The 17,259-nt window shown below is 35.4% G+C and overlaps 2 protein-coding genes across 2 annotated transcripts; one reads left to right on the forward strand and one right to left on the reverse strand.

The window, feature by feature from the left end:
* The first annotated feature begins 47 nt into the window (after positions 1-47).
* On the forward strand, positions 48-4,819 carry Syx6 (Syntaxin 6). The gene is made up of 6 exons (XM_089869740.1): positions 48-230; positions 419-588; positions 666-814; positions 877-1,091; positions 1,172-1,266; positions 2,701-4,819. Exons 1-6 carry the CDS (start codon positions 196-198, stop codon positions 2,775-2,777), a joined length of 741 nt encoding a protein of 246 aa, XP_089725866.1. The 5' UTR covers positions 48-195; the 3' UTR covers positions 2,778-4,819.
* LOC149690234 (uncharacterized) lies at positions 4,709-17,181 on the reverse strand. Its single transcript, XM_089869732.1, has 19 exons — positions 16,987-17,181; positions 16,784-16,908; positions 14,313-14,474; positions 14,193-14,253; positions 13,030-13,178; positions 12,757-12,958; positions 11,497-11,573; positions 11,322-11,415; positions 11,173-11,252; positions 10,302-10,498; positions 9,810-9,939; positions 9,578-9,742; positions 9,420-9,510; positions 9,013-9,182; positions 8,441-8,515; positions 8,291-8,376; positions 8,012-8,111; positions 7,797-7,943; positions 4,709-5,987 (listed from the first exon to the last, which is right to left on the reverse strand). The coding sequence occupies exons 1-19, from the start codon at positions 17,075-17,077 to the stop codon at positions 5,793-5,795; spliced, it is 2,397 nt and encodes a 798-aa protein (XP_089725858.1). The 5' UTR covers positions 17,078-17,181; the 3' UTR covers positions 4,709-5,792.
* Between the last annotated feature and the right edge of the window lie 78 nt (positions 17,182-17,259).

A 17,259-nucleotide genomic window follows, 5' to 3' on the forward strand; every position in this document is an offset into this window, starting at 1 on the left:
GAGCGCGTTCAGCCAGCGTGCGTGATCAAGTGGGCTATGCCTAAACACACTGAAACGATGAGAAAAGCAAAACCCTTGAAGAGTGAAGACCTAATAATTTTTTAGGCGTTGGTATTGAATGATCGTAATTATATTTTATCAATAAATTTTATGAAAAAACTTTGAAGGACGAGTTTCCAATGTTTCTAAACGGTCATGACTCTCGAAGACCCGTTTTTTGTAGTAAAAGAGTAAGTTTTTAAACGTTAATCAATCCAAATTAGGCTTAAGTGCTAAGCCTATATTGTAAAACTTAGGGTAGATGATAATTTTACGACATCTTTACATAATTATCATAATGATTGTCACCCATATTTAAGTACATGATAAGATTTTGAAATATGGGTTAAAATTTAGTTGTTTAAAATTAAATTCGCAGTGAAGTCTTAAAAGCTGTTGCAAAAACTGAAGGTCTTTATGAACGCTGGAAGCTTTTACAAGAACAACCACATTTAGTAGCTAAAGAAGATTTTGATTGGACTGTTAATGAATTAAGAAATAGTTTACGCAGTATAGACTGGGATTTAGATGACTTAGAAGAAACTGTAGGTCAGTATTCCACAAATTAACCTTTAAAACTTTCTTTATGACATGTTAAACTAATTTATTTTAACGTAAAATCCCAGGAATCGTAGAGAAAAACCCAAAAAAATTCAAATTAGATGATATTGAATTAGCCAACCGTAAGGCTTTCATTGAAAAAACAAAGGAAGAGGTTAAGGCTATGAAAGATCGCGTCTTTGAGAGCAAAAATAAAGAGAAAAAAATGCGTCAAGTGAGTATCAATGTAAACCCTTCGTCAAGTCACGAATCTTTACGTTATCCATTGGTTTATAGGGATATCTACCAAGTACAACTGTTAGCAATGCAAAGTACACGCGGCTACAAAATGAAATGGAAAGTCCCAATGAAAGATTCATTAATGACAACGCGCAAACGCAAGAAGTGATAGTCAAAACTCAAGAGGAAGAACTAGATAGAATAACTGACACCGTTGGAACGTTAAAAGCCATCAGTAAACAAATTGGAAGTGAAATTGAAGAACAATCTGTGTTAGTAATCAATCTGTTGTTGATATTTATCAATGAAAGGTGGTTTCATAATAATACGCTATGTTTTAAATTTCTTAAAGGATGCTAGATGACTTAGGTCATGAAATGGACAACACACATTCAAGGCTGGATGGAACAATGAAGAAAATGGCTAAAGCTTTACATTTAACGAATGGTAATTTTGAATAATGTTAGAAATTTAAGACATGTTTAGTGAATTTGTTCATATACACCCACATTCAAAGAATCGATTAATCAATCTTGCTCCATGTCTATAATTAGTATAGACCAATAGACCATAATGCTTTGAGTCTATAGAATAGTGATCATATTTGGGTCTTAGATTTGTGTATAGTGATCATATTTGGCTTGATATTTGGGTATAGTGGTCGTATACATCTCTCTGAACCAATACCAATAATGATCAATTGATCATACATCTCTCTGGACCCATACCCATAATGATCAATTGATCATACATCTCTCTGGACCCATACCCATAATGATCAATTGATCATACATCTCTCTGGACCCATACCCATAATGATCAATTGATCATACATCTCTCTGGACCCATACCCATAATGATCATACATCTCTCTGAACACATATACTTATAATGATCATACATCTCTCTGAACACATATACTTATAATGATCATACATCTCTCTGAACACATATACTTATAATGATCATACATCTCTCTGAATACATATACTTACAATGATCATACATCTCTCTGAATACATATACTTACAATGATCATACATCTCTCTGAACACATATACTTACAATGATCATACATCTCTCTGAACACATATACTTACAATGATCATACATCTCTCTGAACACATATACTTACAATGATCATACATCTCTCTGAACACATATACTTACAATGATCATACATCTCTCTGAACACATATACTTATAATGATATCATACCTTTCTCTGAACCCATACTCATAATGATGTCATACCACTCTCTCTGAACCCATACCCACAATGATCGTACCCCTCTCTCTGAACCCATACCCACAATGATCGTACCCCTCTCTCTGAACCCATACCCACAATGATCGTACCCCTCTCTCTGAACCCATACCCACAATGATTGTACCCCTCTCTCTGAACCCATACCCACAATGATCGTACCTCTTTCTCTGAACCCATACCCACAATGATCGTACCCCTCTCTCTGAACCCATACCCACAATGATCGTACCTCTTTCTCTGAACCTATACCCACAATGATCGTACCTCTTTCTCTGAACCCATACCCACAATGATCGTACCTCTCTCTCTGAACCCATACCCATAATGATCATACCACTCTCTCTGAACCCATACCCATAATGATCATCTTAATCATAGCTAAAATTAGGGTGTGTTTGACCAAGTTCATATCCTTTTGTGATGACCAATCTCTGCGCAAATCTGACAAAGATTTTGAGTTTCACTCTAACGAGTTAGAGTTAGAGACTTAAAATACTTTGAAGGATCAAAAAAATGATTTTTAAACCAGTCTGAAATTTGACTCATTACTGATACTCATTAACATAATAAAATCCCCAAATGACTCAATAGAAATTACTTTATCATTAACAGATCGGAGGCAGTGGATGGCGATTGGAGTTTTATCAGGGGTCATGTTAGTTGTGATCGCCCTTTTCTTTGCACTTTGAAAAAATAGAAACAAATTATTTCGGGCCAAAAAATTACGTTCCTTTTTGGATGTAATTTGGTTCCAATATTTCTCAAAGTTCCATATTATAATTGGAATATTGGAAAGTAAAATTTATAAATTAGACTTTGAACTTTCTCAAATTTTACTATCAAATTATAAATTAATAAATAATCTAATTAAATTAAATTGGCAGCTGATTAAATATATTTAAATTTTGTACATAATTACGTAATTAGCCGGTAATTGTTTTTAATTATATTTTAAACGGAAAGAAAGATCAATGATATATATATATATATTTTAGTACTTTTCTTTTGTCCAAGTATCTCAGATTTATATAGGGGTGATAGGTTTGTAAATTTTATATACGTTTTGTGAAGAAAAGGAGCAATAAAGTTTATAATTCGTACTAGAAAAGTTTATAAGTATAAAACTAATGGGTTGTGTTAAAGACGAGCGTCTATTATGTATAATTTGCCTTATCAATGCCGATCTTAGGTTTCTTTTTGCGGGAATCAAACAGAGGGCGCTGAATACATCTTCCCTATCTCTGATCAGATGGAGGGTTTCCAAAGGGGCAGATAATAAACTGAATTAAATTTAAACTCCCATTATATTTATTTCAATTAAAGCTAGACCATTTAACTTCAATTATATTAATTTCAATTAAAGCTTATTTTTGCGGGAACCAATCAGAGAGGGCGCTGATCAGATGGAGGGTTTCCAAAGGGGCAGATATTAAACTGAACTAAAAGCTTATTTTTGCGGGAACCAATCATAGAGAGCGCTGATCAGATGGAGGGTTTCCAAAGGGGCAGATATTAAACTGAACTAAAAGCTTATTTTTGCGGGAACCAATCATAGAGGGCGCTGATCAGATGGAGGGTTTCCAAAGGGGCAGATATTAAACTGAACTAAAAGCTTATTTTTGCCGGAACCAATCATAGAGGGCGCTGATCAGATGGGTTTCCAAAGGGCCAGATATTAAATTTAATTTCGATTATATTATATTTATTTAAATTACAAACTTTACTGCTCCATTTTATTCACATTACAAATACAAACCTGATTGATTGATTTAGGGGACCATTTTATGTACTTCTAAAAACAAATTTCAATTACTGATAATTAATATAATTACCTCACGAATATTTTAAGTTTGATGATACGCATTGCACAATTATACCTTCAGTTTTAAAGTAAGTTCATAAGATGTTACATAAGTTTGTCACTGGTAACTTACAAACTGAAGCTTGTCATGAAGTGAATGAGGTAGGTCATAGATTCGAGGTAAAGCGACACCTGGTGAGATAGGCGCTGTCAAAGGCCTAGTACAGACTATTTCAGAGTGGGTAATGGCTACGTCACCAATGCTATTTGCCCATAGAGAAAACCCTCATAAAATGGCCGCTCTACACTCAAAGGCAGGCCCAATTTTCGTAGCAGACGAAATTTTTCCCCCACTGAAATAGCTCTATAAGGGGAGATGGAAGTCCTGCAAAATTAACCGAGTGTAGGACTTCAATTCTCGAACTCGCTCGAGCTGTAAGTCCCTAAGCATTGCAAAGTATAGGTATTGTCATACTTATGGAACATATCTTATAAACTTATGGTTTAAATCAAACTGCCTGACTCAATAATAACATACCAAATAGGCCACTGAATAGTGAATAAACCACGCAAGTACAATTAAGCGCTGGCAAAATAAATATTCATTTAGTGCCAATTGAATAAATGTATCTCAAAAAAAAAAAATAAGTTCTAATGTTAGCCCTTCCCAAATAAATAGCATTTGAACCCGGATTCCTAATAATTTGAAAGGTTTTCTGTTTATAAGCAGCTGTGCCATGCGATTACTTGACTGTATTTAATTATTATAGTTTAGTAATATAGCGTTGTATTACAGTTAACGGTAATAATTACACGGAATTGTATAAAAAAAAAGTCAACTATTTTAATACTAAAAGAAAGAAAAAACAAATTAAAAGTTTTCATAGTTGGGCAAATAAAATAAATAAAAATCTTAAAAAATATTTCAAATTGATGCAGTTTTTTTTACTGGGAATTAAATACCCAATTTGGGTGGATTACGTAATTAGTAATTAACCCTATTTGACACCTACTCTTTGCCTATAGAACCACAGCGGTACCAAACATGGCCGCCTACTGCCCGTGACGTTTTAGCTGGGCACTGACGTCACAACTGAGATAGCTCTATTGTTACGAAGTTACAAAATAATCATTAAACGTCACACAAAATAATCATAAAACGTCACACAAAATAATCATAAAACGTCACACAAAATAATCATAAAACGTCACACAAAATAATCATAAAACGTCACACAAAATAATCATAAAACGTCACACAAAATAATCATAAAACGTCACACAAAATAATCATAAAACGTCACAAAACAATCATAAAACGTCTCACAAAATAATCATAAAACGTCTCACAAAATAATCATAAAACGTCTCACAAAATAATCATAAAACGTCTCACAAAATAATCATAAAACGTCTCACAAAATAATCATAAAACGTCTCACAAAATAATCATAAAACGTCTCACAAAATAATCATAAAACGTCTCACAAAATAATCATAAAACGTCTCACAAAATAATCATAAAACGTCTCACAAAATAATCATAAAACGTCTCACAAAATAATCATAAAACGTCTCACAAAATAATCATGAAACGTCAATAATCATGAAACGTCACAAAATAATCATGAAACGTCACAAAGTAATCATAAAACGTCAACTACACGACCTGTTTTATAAATCTGACAACAAATTTTCAGAACAGTTTTATTTTAAAAAAGATTCATAAAAATAATTCAAAACTTCTTTGCATCTTTAGTTAATATCTCACATGTTTGGTTATTTGGCTTTCAAAATAGTCATAAGGTTCAGAGCTGCAACGTTTTATAGTTATCACATATTTTCCTTGAGGTACTTTGAAAAAAATTAACTTAAGGCGACTAATGAGGGTTGAAAATTAAAATTAAACTAGACCCAAAAACCACATTAGCCATTCAAAAAATCCAACAATGGAAGACCATATTCCATCTTTCTCCGAAAGAGCTTTTTGTAAATCTTTGTCTTTCGCTATGAAAGATTGTATTATGCTTATTTTTAGGTCAATTGGCCAGTCTTTAGGATTGCCGTCGTTTAGTTGTAATAGACTGAGTTGTATCATCTGCGCATATAAGGAGGATACGTTAATTTGTATGAGCCTAGTATGCGATAATTTTCCATTTGACCACTCTAGATTATCTGTCCAATGTTCATGGAAATCGCTATCTTGACCAATCCGTCAAAATAATTACGCAAAGCGGATCATATCAAAATATGGAACACAATGAGGTGATCTCGGAGGATTTTAAAAATCAGACTGTCAAGTGATAATGCTATAACCTTTCAATGATAAAAGATATGTTGATCAGACTAACTGATCTACACTTTTCTTTTATTTTTCGTGTCTTTGTCTACAACGACAGTTTTTATTAATATCTGTCACTTCATGAAAATGAAATGCGTGAAGTTGTTCTCATTAGATGTTTTAGTAGGCAAATTGAAAGTGGAATGTTGACTGTTGGCAACACAGAATGTTGAATAAGGTGATCTCGGAGCATTTTGAAATTCAGACGGTCAAGTGAAAACGCTATAACTTTTTAATGATAACAGATCAATTGATCTGATAAACTGATCTACACTTATCTTTTACTTTTTCGCGTCTTTGTCTGCAATGACAGTTTTTATTAATATCTGTGACTTCATGAAAATGAAATGCGTGTAGTTGTTCTCATTAGATGTTTTAATAGGCAAATTGAAAGTTTAATGTTGACTGTTGGCAACACAGAATGTTGAATAAGGTGATCTCGGAGCATTTTGAAATTCAGACTGTCAAGTGAAAACGCTCTTAACTTTTCAATGATAACAGATCAAATGATCAGGTCAACTGATCTACACTTTTATTTTTCGTGTCTTTGTCTACAAAGACAGTTTTTATTAATATCTGTGAGTTCATGAAAATGAAATGCGTGTAGTTGTTCTCATTAGATGTTTTAGTAGGCAAATTAAAAGTTTAATGTTGACAACACAGAATGTTGAAAAAGGTGATCTCGGAGCATTTTAAATTCAAACGGTCAAGTGAAAACGCCATAACTTTTAAATGATAACAGATCAATTGATCTACACTTTCTTTTACTTTTTCGCGTCTTTGCTTACAAAGACAGTTTTTATTAATGTCAGCGACTTCATGAAAATGAAATGTGTGAAGTTGTTCTCATCCGATGTTTCAGTAGGAAAATTGAAAGTGGAATGTTGATCAGGATGAACTTTTCAATGATAACAGATCAATTGGCCTGATCAACTGATCTACACTTATCTTTCACTTTTTCGCGTCTTTGTCTACAAAGACAGTTTTGAACTTTTGATCAATATCTGTGACTTCATGAAAATGAAATGCGTGAAGTTGTTCTCATCAGATGTTTTAGAAGGCAAATTGAAAGTGGAATGTTGATAAAGATGAACTTTTCAATGATAACAGATCAATTGGCCTGATCAACTGATCTACACTTATCTTTCACTTTTTCGCGACTTTGTCTACAACGACAGTTTTGATCAATATCTGCGACTTCATGAAAATGAAATGCGTGAAGTTGTTCTCATCAGACATTTTAGTCAAACAAATTGAAAGTGGAATGGTGATCAAGATGAACTCGGAGATAATCGACACACAAATTGAATTCCCTATCACTTAAAGTACTGTTCAGTGATGAACGGCAATTACGCTCTTAGAGCTCATTAAGCCGCGTCGGTGCAAAGTACATAGGAGCAGTGAAAACCCGTTTTTCCCAATGATAACAGACGGACTGATTTGTAAAATGGACTATACAACGATATCAGTAAAACAAACGTCAAATTTGACGAAGAAAATCTTCAAATATCAGAACATTCTAGAGCAGCAAATGGAAAAATTCGGCAAAATTCTCTCGCAACTTACAAACTGTTTCAAACTAAAAACGGTTCGATATTTATCAGCTGAAATGAGAATAATTTTCTTGGCGGTATCTAAAGGTTTCTCAACTTCACGCTTATACGCTTCAACATTTTCCTCCTTTCTCGTGTCAATTATTTTTTGAATCCCTTCCTGAAAAGAAACAAAGACAAAACAAGTGCAATAAAACTTATTAATAAGTTATAAAACCCAATTAATACCATAAGTGAACGAATTGAAGTTTGGTAAATAGGATATTTATCAAATTCTTCTAGATTATCTTTGCAATCTCGAACAATTCTTTGAGCTTCCTTGTCGAGTCTGCATTACAGGGATATGAATTGCGGCAAATAATTCTATTATAATATCGGCCCGGGTAAACAACGAGGGGCTAATCACTGTCAAACTCCCTGTACACCAATTACAGATTACGTGTAATCACTTTAATACACTGAGTGAGCGGCCCCTCGGGAAAACATTTGATATATGCATTAATTAACCTTGAGAGTAAATCAGATTCATTCATGGGCAATGGAAATTTCAAAGGACCCGTATTCTCACGATATGTTATCAACATGGATTTTACCTAAAAAGACAGAAAGCGTCTAATAATCATGCATCATGAAACTCACGAATGAAGTGAACCTTACAATAGATGAGGCGTGCTTCCGAACTAATTCCTCATTTTCTTCGTGTAATTTTGTAACAAGTGTCGCTATTTCAGTCTACGAAAATGTTTCGAACCAGTATTATAAACTGTTGATTATCCAGGGTTCATACAACGTTTGGAAAACCGCTTTCCCCGAGTTTTCCAGGTTTTTGAACACATATTTCCCGGAGTTTTCGACATATATTTCCCGGAGTTTTCGAGGTTTTTCGACATATATTACCAGGAATTTTTGAAGTTTTTCGACATATTTCGCGGAGTTTTCCAGGTTTTCGACATATAGTACCAGGAATCTTTGAAGTTTTTCGACATATATTTCGCGGAGTTTTCCAGGTTTTTCCCCATACAAACCTGAGTTTTCCAGGTATTTTCTCATATATGGAGTAATAACAACGGGAGTGGTCTATAGTTGAAGCAACCCCTTCAGAGCAAACTTACAGAAACATACTCAAACATAACAAATTTCCCCGAATTTTACTAAAACATCTAAATTTCTCCTGAGTTTTCCAGGTTTGTATGAACCCTAGCTGTTATCGAAATATTCCTTCAACATACTTGCAACATTCCTAAAAACGGTTTATACAAACTCTCCCCGGAATAATCAGCTGCCATACTTCTTTCAAATTGTTTCTTAGCATCACTACCAGAATTTTCAATTAGCTTATCTAAGTATGTTGGTTTCCGAGGCTTCCCATCTGCATTTCTAGTTGCCTTTAAAAACGCGGCTATATAAATAAAATTCGTCGGTTTTAGATTATGTCTCAAAGCTTTTGATAATAGACCTTTTCAATGTAAAAAAGGTATCGGGATGTACAGGGGGGGTATGCATTGCCATCAATCTCTGCGCATTCTCATGATAAAAAAGACTACAGAGCAGGCGCCAAAAAGCGAGATGGAAGGCAGAGTTTTACCCCCGCGTCTTTCCCTCTTAGTTACATCAAAATCTTCTATTGCGATCGAACCTGTAGCTTTATCGACAGCTTCTTTTAAAACACCTTCGATTGCTTTAGAGTTTTGTAAGGCAACATCCCCTCCTAAATTATTTATGGAATTCTTTTCGAAGATATTTTAACGGTAATTAGACTTAAAATTGTTCGTTGCTTTACTCGCAATTAATTACTTTAAGTGACGTAAGATATTTAGTTTTCTGTTTTTCATCTATTAAACCCTCCATTTCCTTTGAATAACTTTCCTCAGCCAATTGTCTTGTTTCAATTACAATTTCAGTTAATTTTGAGCTTGGTATTGGTAGTGTAAGACTTCTTAATTTTTCTTCGCATTTAAGCTAATTTTTTAGACGAAAATAATTAGAAACAATTAAGTTCTACGTCAAAATTTACGGCGTTTCTTGCCTCTAATTGACTTTGAAGTTCTGACGACTTCAATTTAATTTTTTTCTCATTTAAATCTTTGGTTCTTTCATAAATCATTTCAATTTGCGAGACTAGACGCTTATTGGCTTCTTCTTTCGCTTCATCCAGACTTAATTTTATAATAATAATAATAAGTTTAATTTTTCTTGAAATAAATCCGAACATAAGTTTATAAGATATGTTTTCCATAAGTTTGTCACTGGTTACAAACTGGATCTTGTCATAAAGTGACGTAGGTCATAGATTCGAGGTAAAGCGACGCCTGGTGAGCTAGGCGCTGTCAAAGGCTTAGTACAGACTAAAATAGGACCTAGATGGACCGCGAAATTAACCACCGAGTGTAGTCTGCAACTCTCGCTTGTCGTTCTCGAACTAGCTCGAGCTGTAAGTCTCCAGCATTACGAAGTATAGGTAGAGTCATACTTATGGAATATATCTTATAAACGTATGATCCGAATAATTATAAATTACCCCTGTAACAAATGACTTAAAAGCTGTTTAGAATGATTAAAGGCCAATTCCGAAAATTCCCTTAATTCCGTGACTTTAATGGGACCACCCTGATGTTTGGCATCAAGAGCTGCCATTTCATTTTCGAAAAATTTTAAGCAATCTTCAGTTGCAGTTTGTTTTAAACGGTCGACAAAAATATTCCATCGACTAGGAACCTACATGTACATGATCATGTCGAATTTACCAACTTTACTCTATGCATAAGTTCATAAGATATGTTCCATAAGTTTGTCACTGGCTACAAACTAGAGCTTGTCATGAAGTGAGTGAGGTAGGTCATAGATTCGAGGTAAGGTGAAGCGACGCATGGTGAGACGCCATGGTAAGGGCTTAGTACAGACTAAATAGGAAGATGGACTGCAAAATTAACCGAGGGTAGTCAATTCTCGCGTCATTCTCGAACTAGCTCTCAGCAGGGATAGATGTAATTTTAGAAGCAGGAATGGAGAACGGTTAGCTTTTACTTCAGTCCGACTCATAGCCCCTCCCTCCTACATGTAACGGAAAGTTTAAATTATCTTATTGGCTCGCTTAAACTACGTTTTGATGGCGTTACTGACGTGGACGGCGAAAATACGTAATTTATTTTTACCTCTGTCGCTAAGACACGGCTCTTCTTTCATACCCCTCCGTGCCGGGGAAGAGGGTCCGGGACTGACGCGCGCAAAAATTACCCCGTTCTTCATTCCTGCTTCTAAAATTACATCTATCCCTGCTCTCAGTAAGTATCTTGCATTTCAAAGTATAGTTAGTGTCACACTTATGGAACATATCTTATAAACCTTTGCTATGTACTAGCGTCAGAATCAGAACTAATAATATTACTGACATCTGATAAGGAACCATCGTTTGCAGCATTTACTAAAATTTCAAAGAGACCAGCTAGTTCTCTACCAGTCATTGGTCGATCTGAAAAACCAGATCTATTCAACTTTTCTTACAGTTCATAAAACTAAATAAATTCTAAAGTTAATTAACTGTTTTTCTCTTTGAGAACGATATTCTTTTTCAATTTTGATATTAAATTATCTCTCTCGTCTTTGTACTCTTCGGTTAAATCAGATTCGCCTGCCTAACGGCAAAAATTATCATTTGAAATGAAAAACCCTTTGTAGCGATCGAGTTCTAAAGTTAAATTCTAAACTTAGCATACTAGCGACAAATCCATCAAAAATTTCTTTTTAGTTGCGGGTAAAAACAGTGTATGGCAATCAACAGACGTAAAAATACCTAAAATTAAATTGTTATTGTAAGTGTTTAATTAACCCCCCAATGTAACCATGGATAAAGGATGCGCGTGAGGAAATTTGTTTTCACGCTATAGGATAGGATAGGCAACTCCCTATTTCCGATGGCAGCTTATTCAATATATACTCTGTTCCAGTTTCGGTTGTCAGCACGCGCAAAGCTAGGTCTCTATGCTGGAGCGGTATACCTATAGGGAGAGGGCGTTTGTCAGGGAGGGAAAGAACATGCGACGTCATTTTATACCTCTACTTAGGGGAGCGTTTGTAGGCGCGATACTGAAATTCCCCCGTTAGGGGGATGGAATCGAGGTAAGAGATATAAGCCTATGACGTGGCAAGAATGGGTTTGCCCTCTCCCTATAACGTAGCTTTACGCGTGCTGACAACAGACAAATTAAATTAAAAAACTGATCTAAAATCTCGAGATTTAGATCCTGAAAATCAGTATTGCTTTCGGCTCTTGTCAGCACGCGCAAAGCTACGTTATAGCAAAAGTATATAGAGCTAAACACAAAAAGTACACTCCGTTGAAACTTGCTCGCGCCCTATAACATGAGAAGCCCGCCTTTATCTCAGAATAGTGTCGACCCCCTCTGCGTGGCACGGGGAACAAGCCGTGAATAGGCTCATAAAATATAGCTCTAGTACCAAAAACGAACGTAGCATCGTGTACTACTTTTTAAAAATATATGACGTCAAGAAGCTCTTCCCTTATTGCTTAGTTCGTGAAAGGGGGGGGGGTGAGCTGCATCTCAGTTTACAGCCAAATGCAGGGAATTGTTAATGAAGTGTACTTTTTGTTTTTATATCTATATACTTTTGGTTATAGGTTACCGTTAAAGTCTCTAACCTAGCTTTACGCGTGTTGACAACCGAAGTTGGAACGGAGTATATATTGAAATAGGGAGCTAACAACTGGCTACGGGGAAGAAATGGTCTGACGTCATGCAGCCCCCTCTGGTTAGCATTTTTGCGCGTAGAATACTGATTCCAACCGTTAGAGGGGATGAAACTCCAGTAAGAGATAGAAGGGTGTGACGTTTAAGGGTCAGAACTGTTAGCTCCCTATAATCTGCCGTCGGAGATAGCGAGTCGTCTATTATATAGCGTGAAAACAAATTTCCTAACGCGCATTATTTACCCATGATGTAACTATATTTAATTACTCATTAGACTAATTTCGTAATCTTCATTTTCCCTAGTATGGCTTTCCATCAACCTATGAAGCCATTTTTGAGGCGTTTCTCCGTCAATTGTACTTTGTACAAAATCTTGCACAACCCAAATTAATGGAGGAAACGTTAACAGGTCATGAATAAAACTATTTGTCCATTTTGCTTTGGACATTTGGGATCTCAGCGCAAATAACTGCAAAATATCCCTTCTTTCAGTAAGCCACATTGAATAACCGCGTTACAGCTAACTATTAATTGTTTTACTTGCGTTCTTCGAGCTAACAACTCTAGATAGTCTATATCACCCTGATCAATTATTTTAACGGAGTTATAAAGCAAATGTGAACTAATGAGTGTTGCGACCGCGAATATTTTAGCATCATAGTTTTCTGAAACGTTATTAGCAGCAAAACCTAAAAGATTTAAAAAGCAGTTGCTAAGGGCTAAGTTTTAATCATTTTGATCATCACTTCAGGCTTAACCAGGGGGCACACTTAGTCCACAGTGTTCATAAATTATTTGGAATTTGTATACCACGCAAAATAAATTTTTCTGAGTCTCAATTAACATGGTTCAGGCAAGGGTAACGTAATTAGTGACTTATAATTAGCATTGTAAAGGCGTTAGATAAGTGGCAATAAGTCGCAAGATGACTTGGTCCAAGTAGCTAGCTGAACTTTTTTATTTAATTAGTCTTAAAAATGAGGACTACTGCGCACGCGTTGGTTTAGTGGCGTCTGCTAAACCGAACCTCTTACCAGTCCACTACGGGATTGGTTGAATTTTCACAGGCTGATAGGTAAAGGTAAGGGGTTCTGGATAGCAGACGCCACTAAAGCAATGGCAGAAAAAGGCCCTTCTTTTAAGGTATAATATTATGTTACCTAGCCTGTTCCTTTAAAGGGACTGCGAGGTAGACATCGGCTTAAGGGTTAAAATTATTTGAAATATGTCACAGGCACCACGTGACACCAAGATACAAAGACTCTTCATGAAGTGGGACTAAAAATTTAATCCTTATATTTCGACAGATTGTAGCGCCAATTCATTGCAGTGGTAATTTTTGAAATAAAACGAACTACACCACGTGACACCGAGATACAAAGACTCTTCATGGAGTGGGACAGGACTAAACATCTAGTCCTTATTTTTCGACAGATTGTGGCGCCAATTCCATGTAGTGGTAATTTTTGAAATAAAACGAACTAAGCTTCTTTGAACCACGCCTCTCCGTGGTCACGTGCCCATGACGTATTTCAAATAATTTTTACACACCCACCGATGCCCATTTTACAGCCCCTTTAATGGAATGGTTTACTGTACCATTTTCTGTGACATACTACTCCTGAACACTTGTACATAACATGACACTAGTTAAGCCTAAAGAGATGTCATAAGACAATTCTGTCATCAAGGTATAAACTAACCTTCAGTGTCTAAGAAAATTACGGACACTTTAGCCCCATTTGAAAGTAGCATTGGCATTGGCTAATAATATACATGATTATTTTTCACATAATGACAAACACTTGTGAAATTTCACATACCCGTCCCCACATCCAAATTCCCATTGTTTCTGGGCTAACAGATGGGCCAACACCAAAACCTTTACGTTTCCCCATTAACTGATTCATAAGGAAAGATTTCCCAGAGTGAAACTTGCCAACTACAGCTACTGTTGCAACAGGGCCCTCTATTTTATGCAATATCTACAACATATATCAATAAAATGACCTAATCCTGCAACATGTTCATGGATAAAAGTATGCGCGTGAGGAAATTTGTTTTCACTCTACAGGATAGGCAACTCCCTATCTCGAACGACAGCTTATTCTGTATATACTCTGTTACAACATCGGTTGTCAGCACGCGCAAAGCTATTTTTCTATGTAATCTAGCCTTGCGCGTGCTGACAAGAGACAAAAAACTTCAGGATATTTTAAACGATTTTAAATCCTGAAGATCCTGAAGTTTTTTGTCTCTTATCAGCAAGCGCAAGGCTAGATTACATAGAAACCTAGCTTTGCGCGTGCTGACAACCGACGTTGTAACAGAGTATATACAGAATAAGCTGTCGTTCGAGATGGGTGTGACCCAAAATCCCCCCAGCCAAAATCCCCCCGGACAAAATCCCCCCAAATCATAAGTAACGGACAAAATCCCCCCAATGTAGGACAAAATCCCCCCAAATCATTATAACAAGACAAAATCCCCCCAAATCATTATAACAAGACAAAATCCCCCCAAATCATTATAACAAGACAAAATCCCCCCAAATCATTATAACAAGACAAAATCCCCCCAAATAATTAAAACAAGACAAAATCCCTCCAAATGATATTTAACGGTTAGGTTTGGTTAGGATAGGTTAGGTTTGGTTAGGATAGGTTAGGTTTGGTTAGGATAGGTTAGGTTAGGTTAGTAATATTTTATAAATCATTTAACAATGTTACGCCTTTTCCAAAATTTTGATGTTTAGCTTCATTGACTTCTCAAATAATATGCCTTTTCCAAATCATTACTGTTATGTTAGGTTAGGTTTGGTTAAGTTAGGTTAGTAATATTTTAAAAATCATTTAACAATGTTACGCCTTTTCCAAAACGTTACTGTTATGTTAGGTTAGGTTTGGTGAGGCTAGTAATATTTTATAAATCATTTAACAATGTTACGCCTTTTCTAAAATATTGATGTTTAGTTTCATTGACTTCCCCAATAATATGCCTTTTTCAAAACATTACTGTTATGTTAGGTTAGGTTAGGTTTGGTTAAGTTAGGTTAGTAATACTTTATAAATCATTTAACAACGTTACGCCTTTTCCAAAATATTGATGTTATGCTTCAATGAGTTCTCGGTACAATTTCGGTATGAGTGAATAAGGTCAAAAATCATTTTAGAGCAAAATCAAGCACACCATTCGATAGAGCGTAAAATTTAGATCTAAAATGGCCGCCGCTTTTTTCAAATTTCCAAAAAAAAAGTCTTATCCCCCATAAGAATTGCCACCTTTTCCAAAATATTGATGTTTAACGTTAGGGTTCATTTTCACTTAAGAGGCCGAATAGGTTAGGTTAGGTTAGGTTAGGTCAGGTTAGGTTAGGTTGGGTTAGGTTGGGTTAGGTTAGGTTAGGTTAGGTTGGGTTACGTTGGGTTAGGTTAGGTTAGGTTAGGTTAGGTTAGGTTTAGTTAGGTTTGGTTAGGTCAGGTTTGGTTAGGTCAGGTTAGGTTAGGTTAGGTTAGGTTGGAAAAGGTGCCAAATTATTGGCCCTCTGATGTTTTCCACACTGTTTTTGACCTTGTTCACCTATACTGCAAAAAATGTTTTTTGTTTTTTTTTTGGAAATTTGAAAAAAGCGGGGAATATTTTAGATCTAAATTTTACGCTCTATCGAATGGTGTGCTTGATTTTGCTCTAAAATTATTTTTGACCTCATACCGAAATCCTACCGACTTCTCAAATAATATTTTATAAATCATTTAACAATGTTAGGCCTTTTCCAAAATATAAATGTTTAGCATCATTGACTTATCAAATAATATGCCTTTTCCAAAACATTACTGTTATGTTAGGTTAGTAGTATTTTACAAATCATTTAACAATGTTACGCCTTTTCCAAAACGTTACTGTTATGTTAGGTTAGGTTTGGTTAGGCTAGTAATATTTTATAAATCATTTAACAATGTTACGTCTTGTTATAATTATTAGGGGGGATTTTGTCTTGTTATAATTATTAGGGGGGATTTTGTCCTGTTATAATGATTTGGGGGGATTTTGTCTTGTTATATTGATTTGGGGGGATTTTGTCTTGTTATAATGATTTGGGGGGATTTTGTCCTACATTGGGGGGATTTTGTCCGTTACTTATGATTTGGGGGGATTTTGGCCGGGGGGATTTTGGCTGGGGGGATTTTGGTATACAATCGTTCGAGATAGGGAGTTGCCGATCCTATAGCGTGAAAACAAATTTCCGCACGCGCATTCTTTATCCATGATTGTGTTGTCTAATTAGAAACCTTACATCAACATTTTCTTTTATAATAACGAGTTTCTTATGTTCATGGTCGGGTTTGACTAATTGAATGGGATCATCTGGAAATTCAAACGATGCATCCCATTTTTTTGAGAATGGTTCGCTAATGGGTGCTAGAAATACCCGCCAACCATGACTTTCACTTAGTTAACTATTATTTAAATGTTGCAAATAATATAAAACCATAATACCATCTTGACAAAGTATAGTTGTTGAAATACAAAGCAGTAGTAGTAGTAGTAGTAAGGAAAGAATCTTCAAAATTATATTACAACACTTCATTGGGCAAAATAATTAAATTATTTTAACTATATTAAATCCTTCCCATAAACTGGTGGTATAAAGGCGCACGACAATGAGGTTATGTTATGGTTACGGTTACGATCTTACGATTCAGTGCCCGGTTGTCTGCTACTCTGCTTTCGCCGGTTATTGCGCAATATATTTAAAAACAAGTTCGGTTC

Source organism: Phalangium opilio, unplaced genomic scaffold (genome assembly GCF_054372755.1).
Source record: "Phalangium opilio isolate 3A_F unplaced genomic scaffold, DU_Popi_V2 ptg000031l_1, whole genome shotgun sequence".
Classification (NCBI taxonomy): domain Eukaryota; kingdom Metazoa; phylum Arthropoda; class Arachnida; order Opiliones; family Phalangiidae; genus Phalangium; species Phalangium opilio.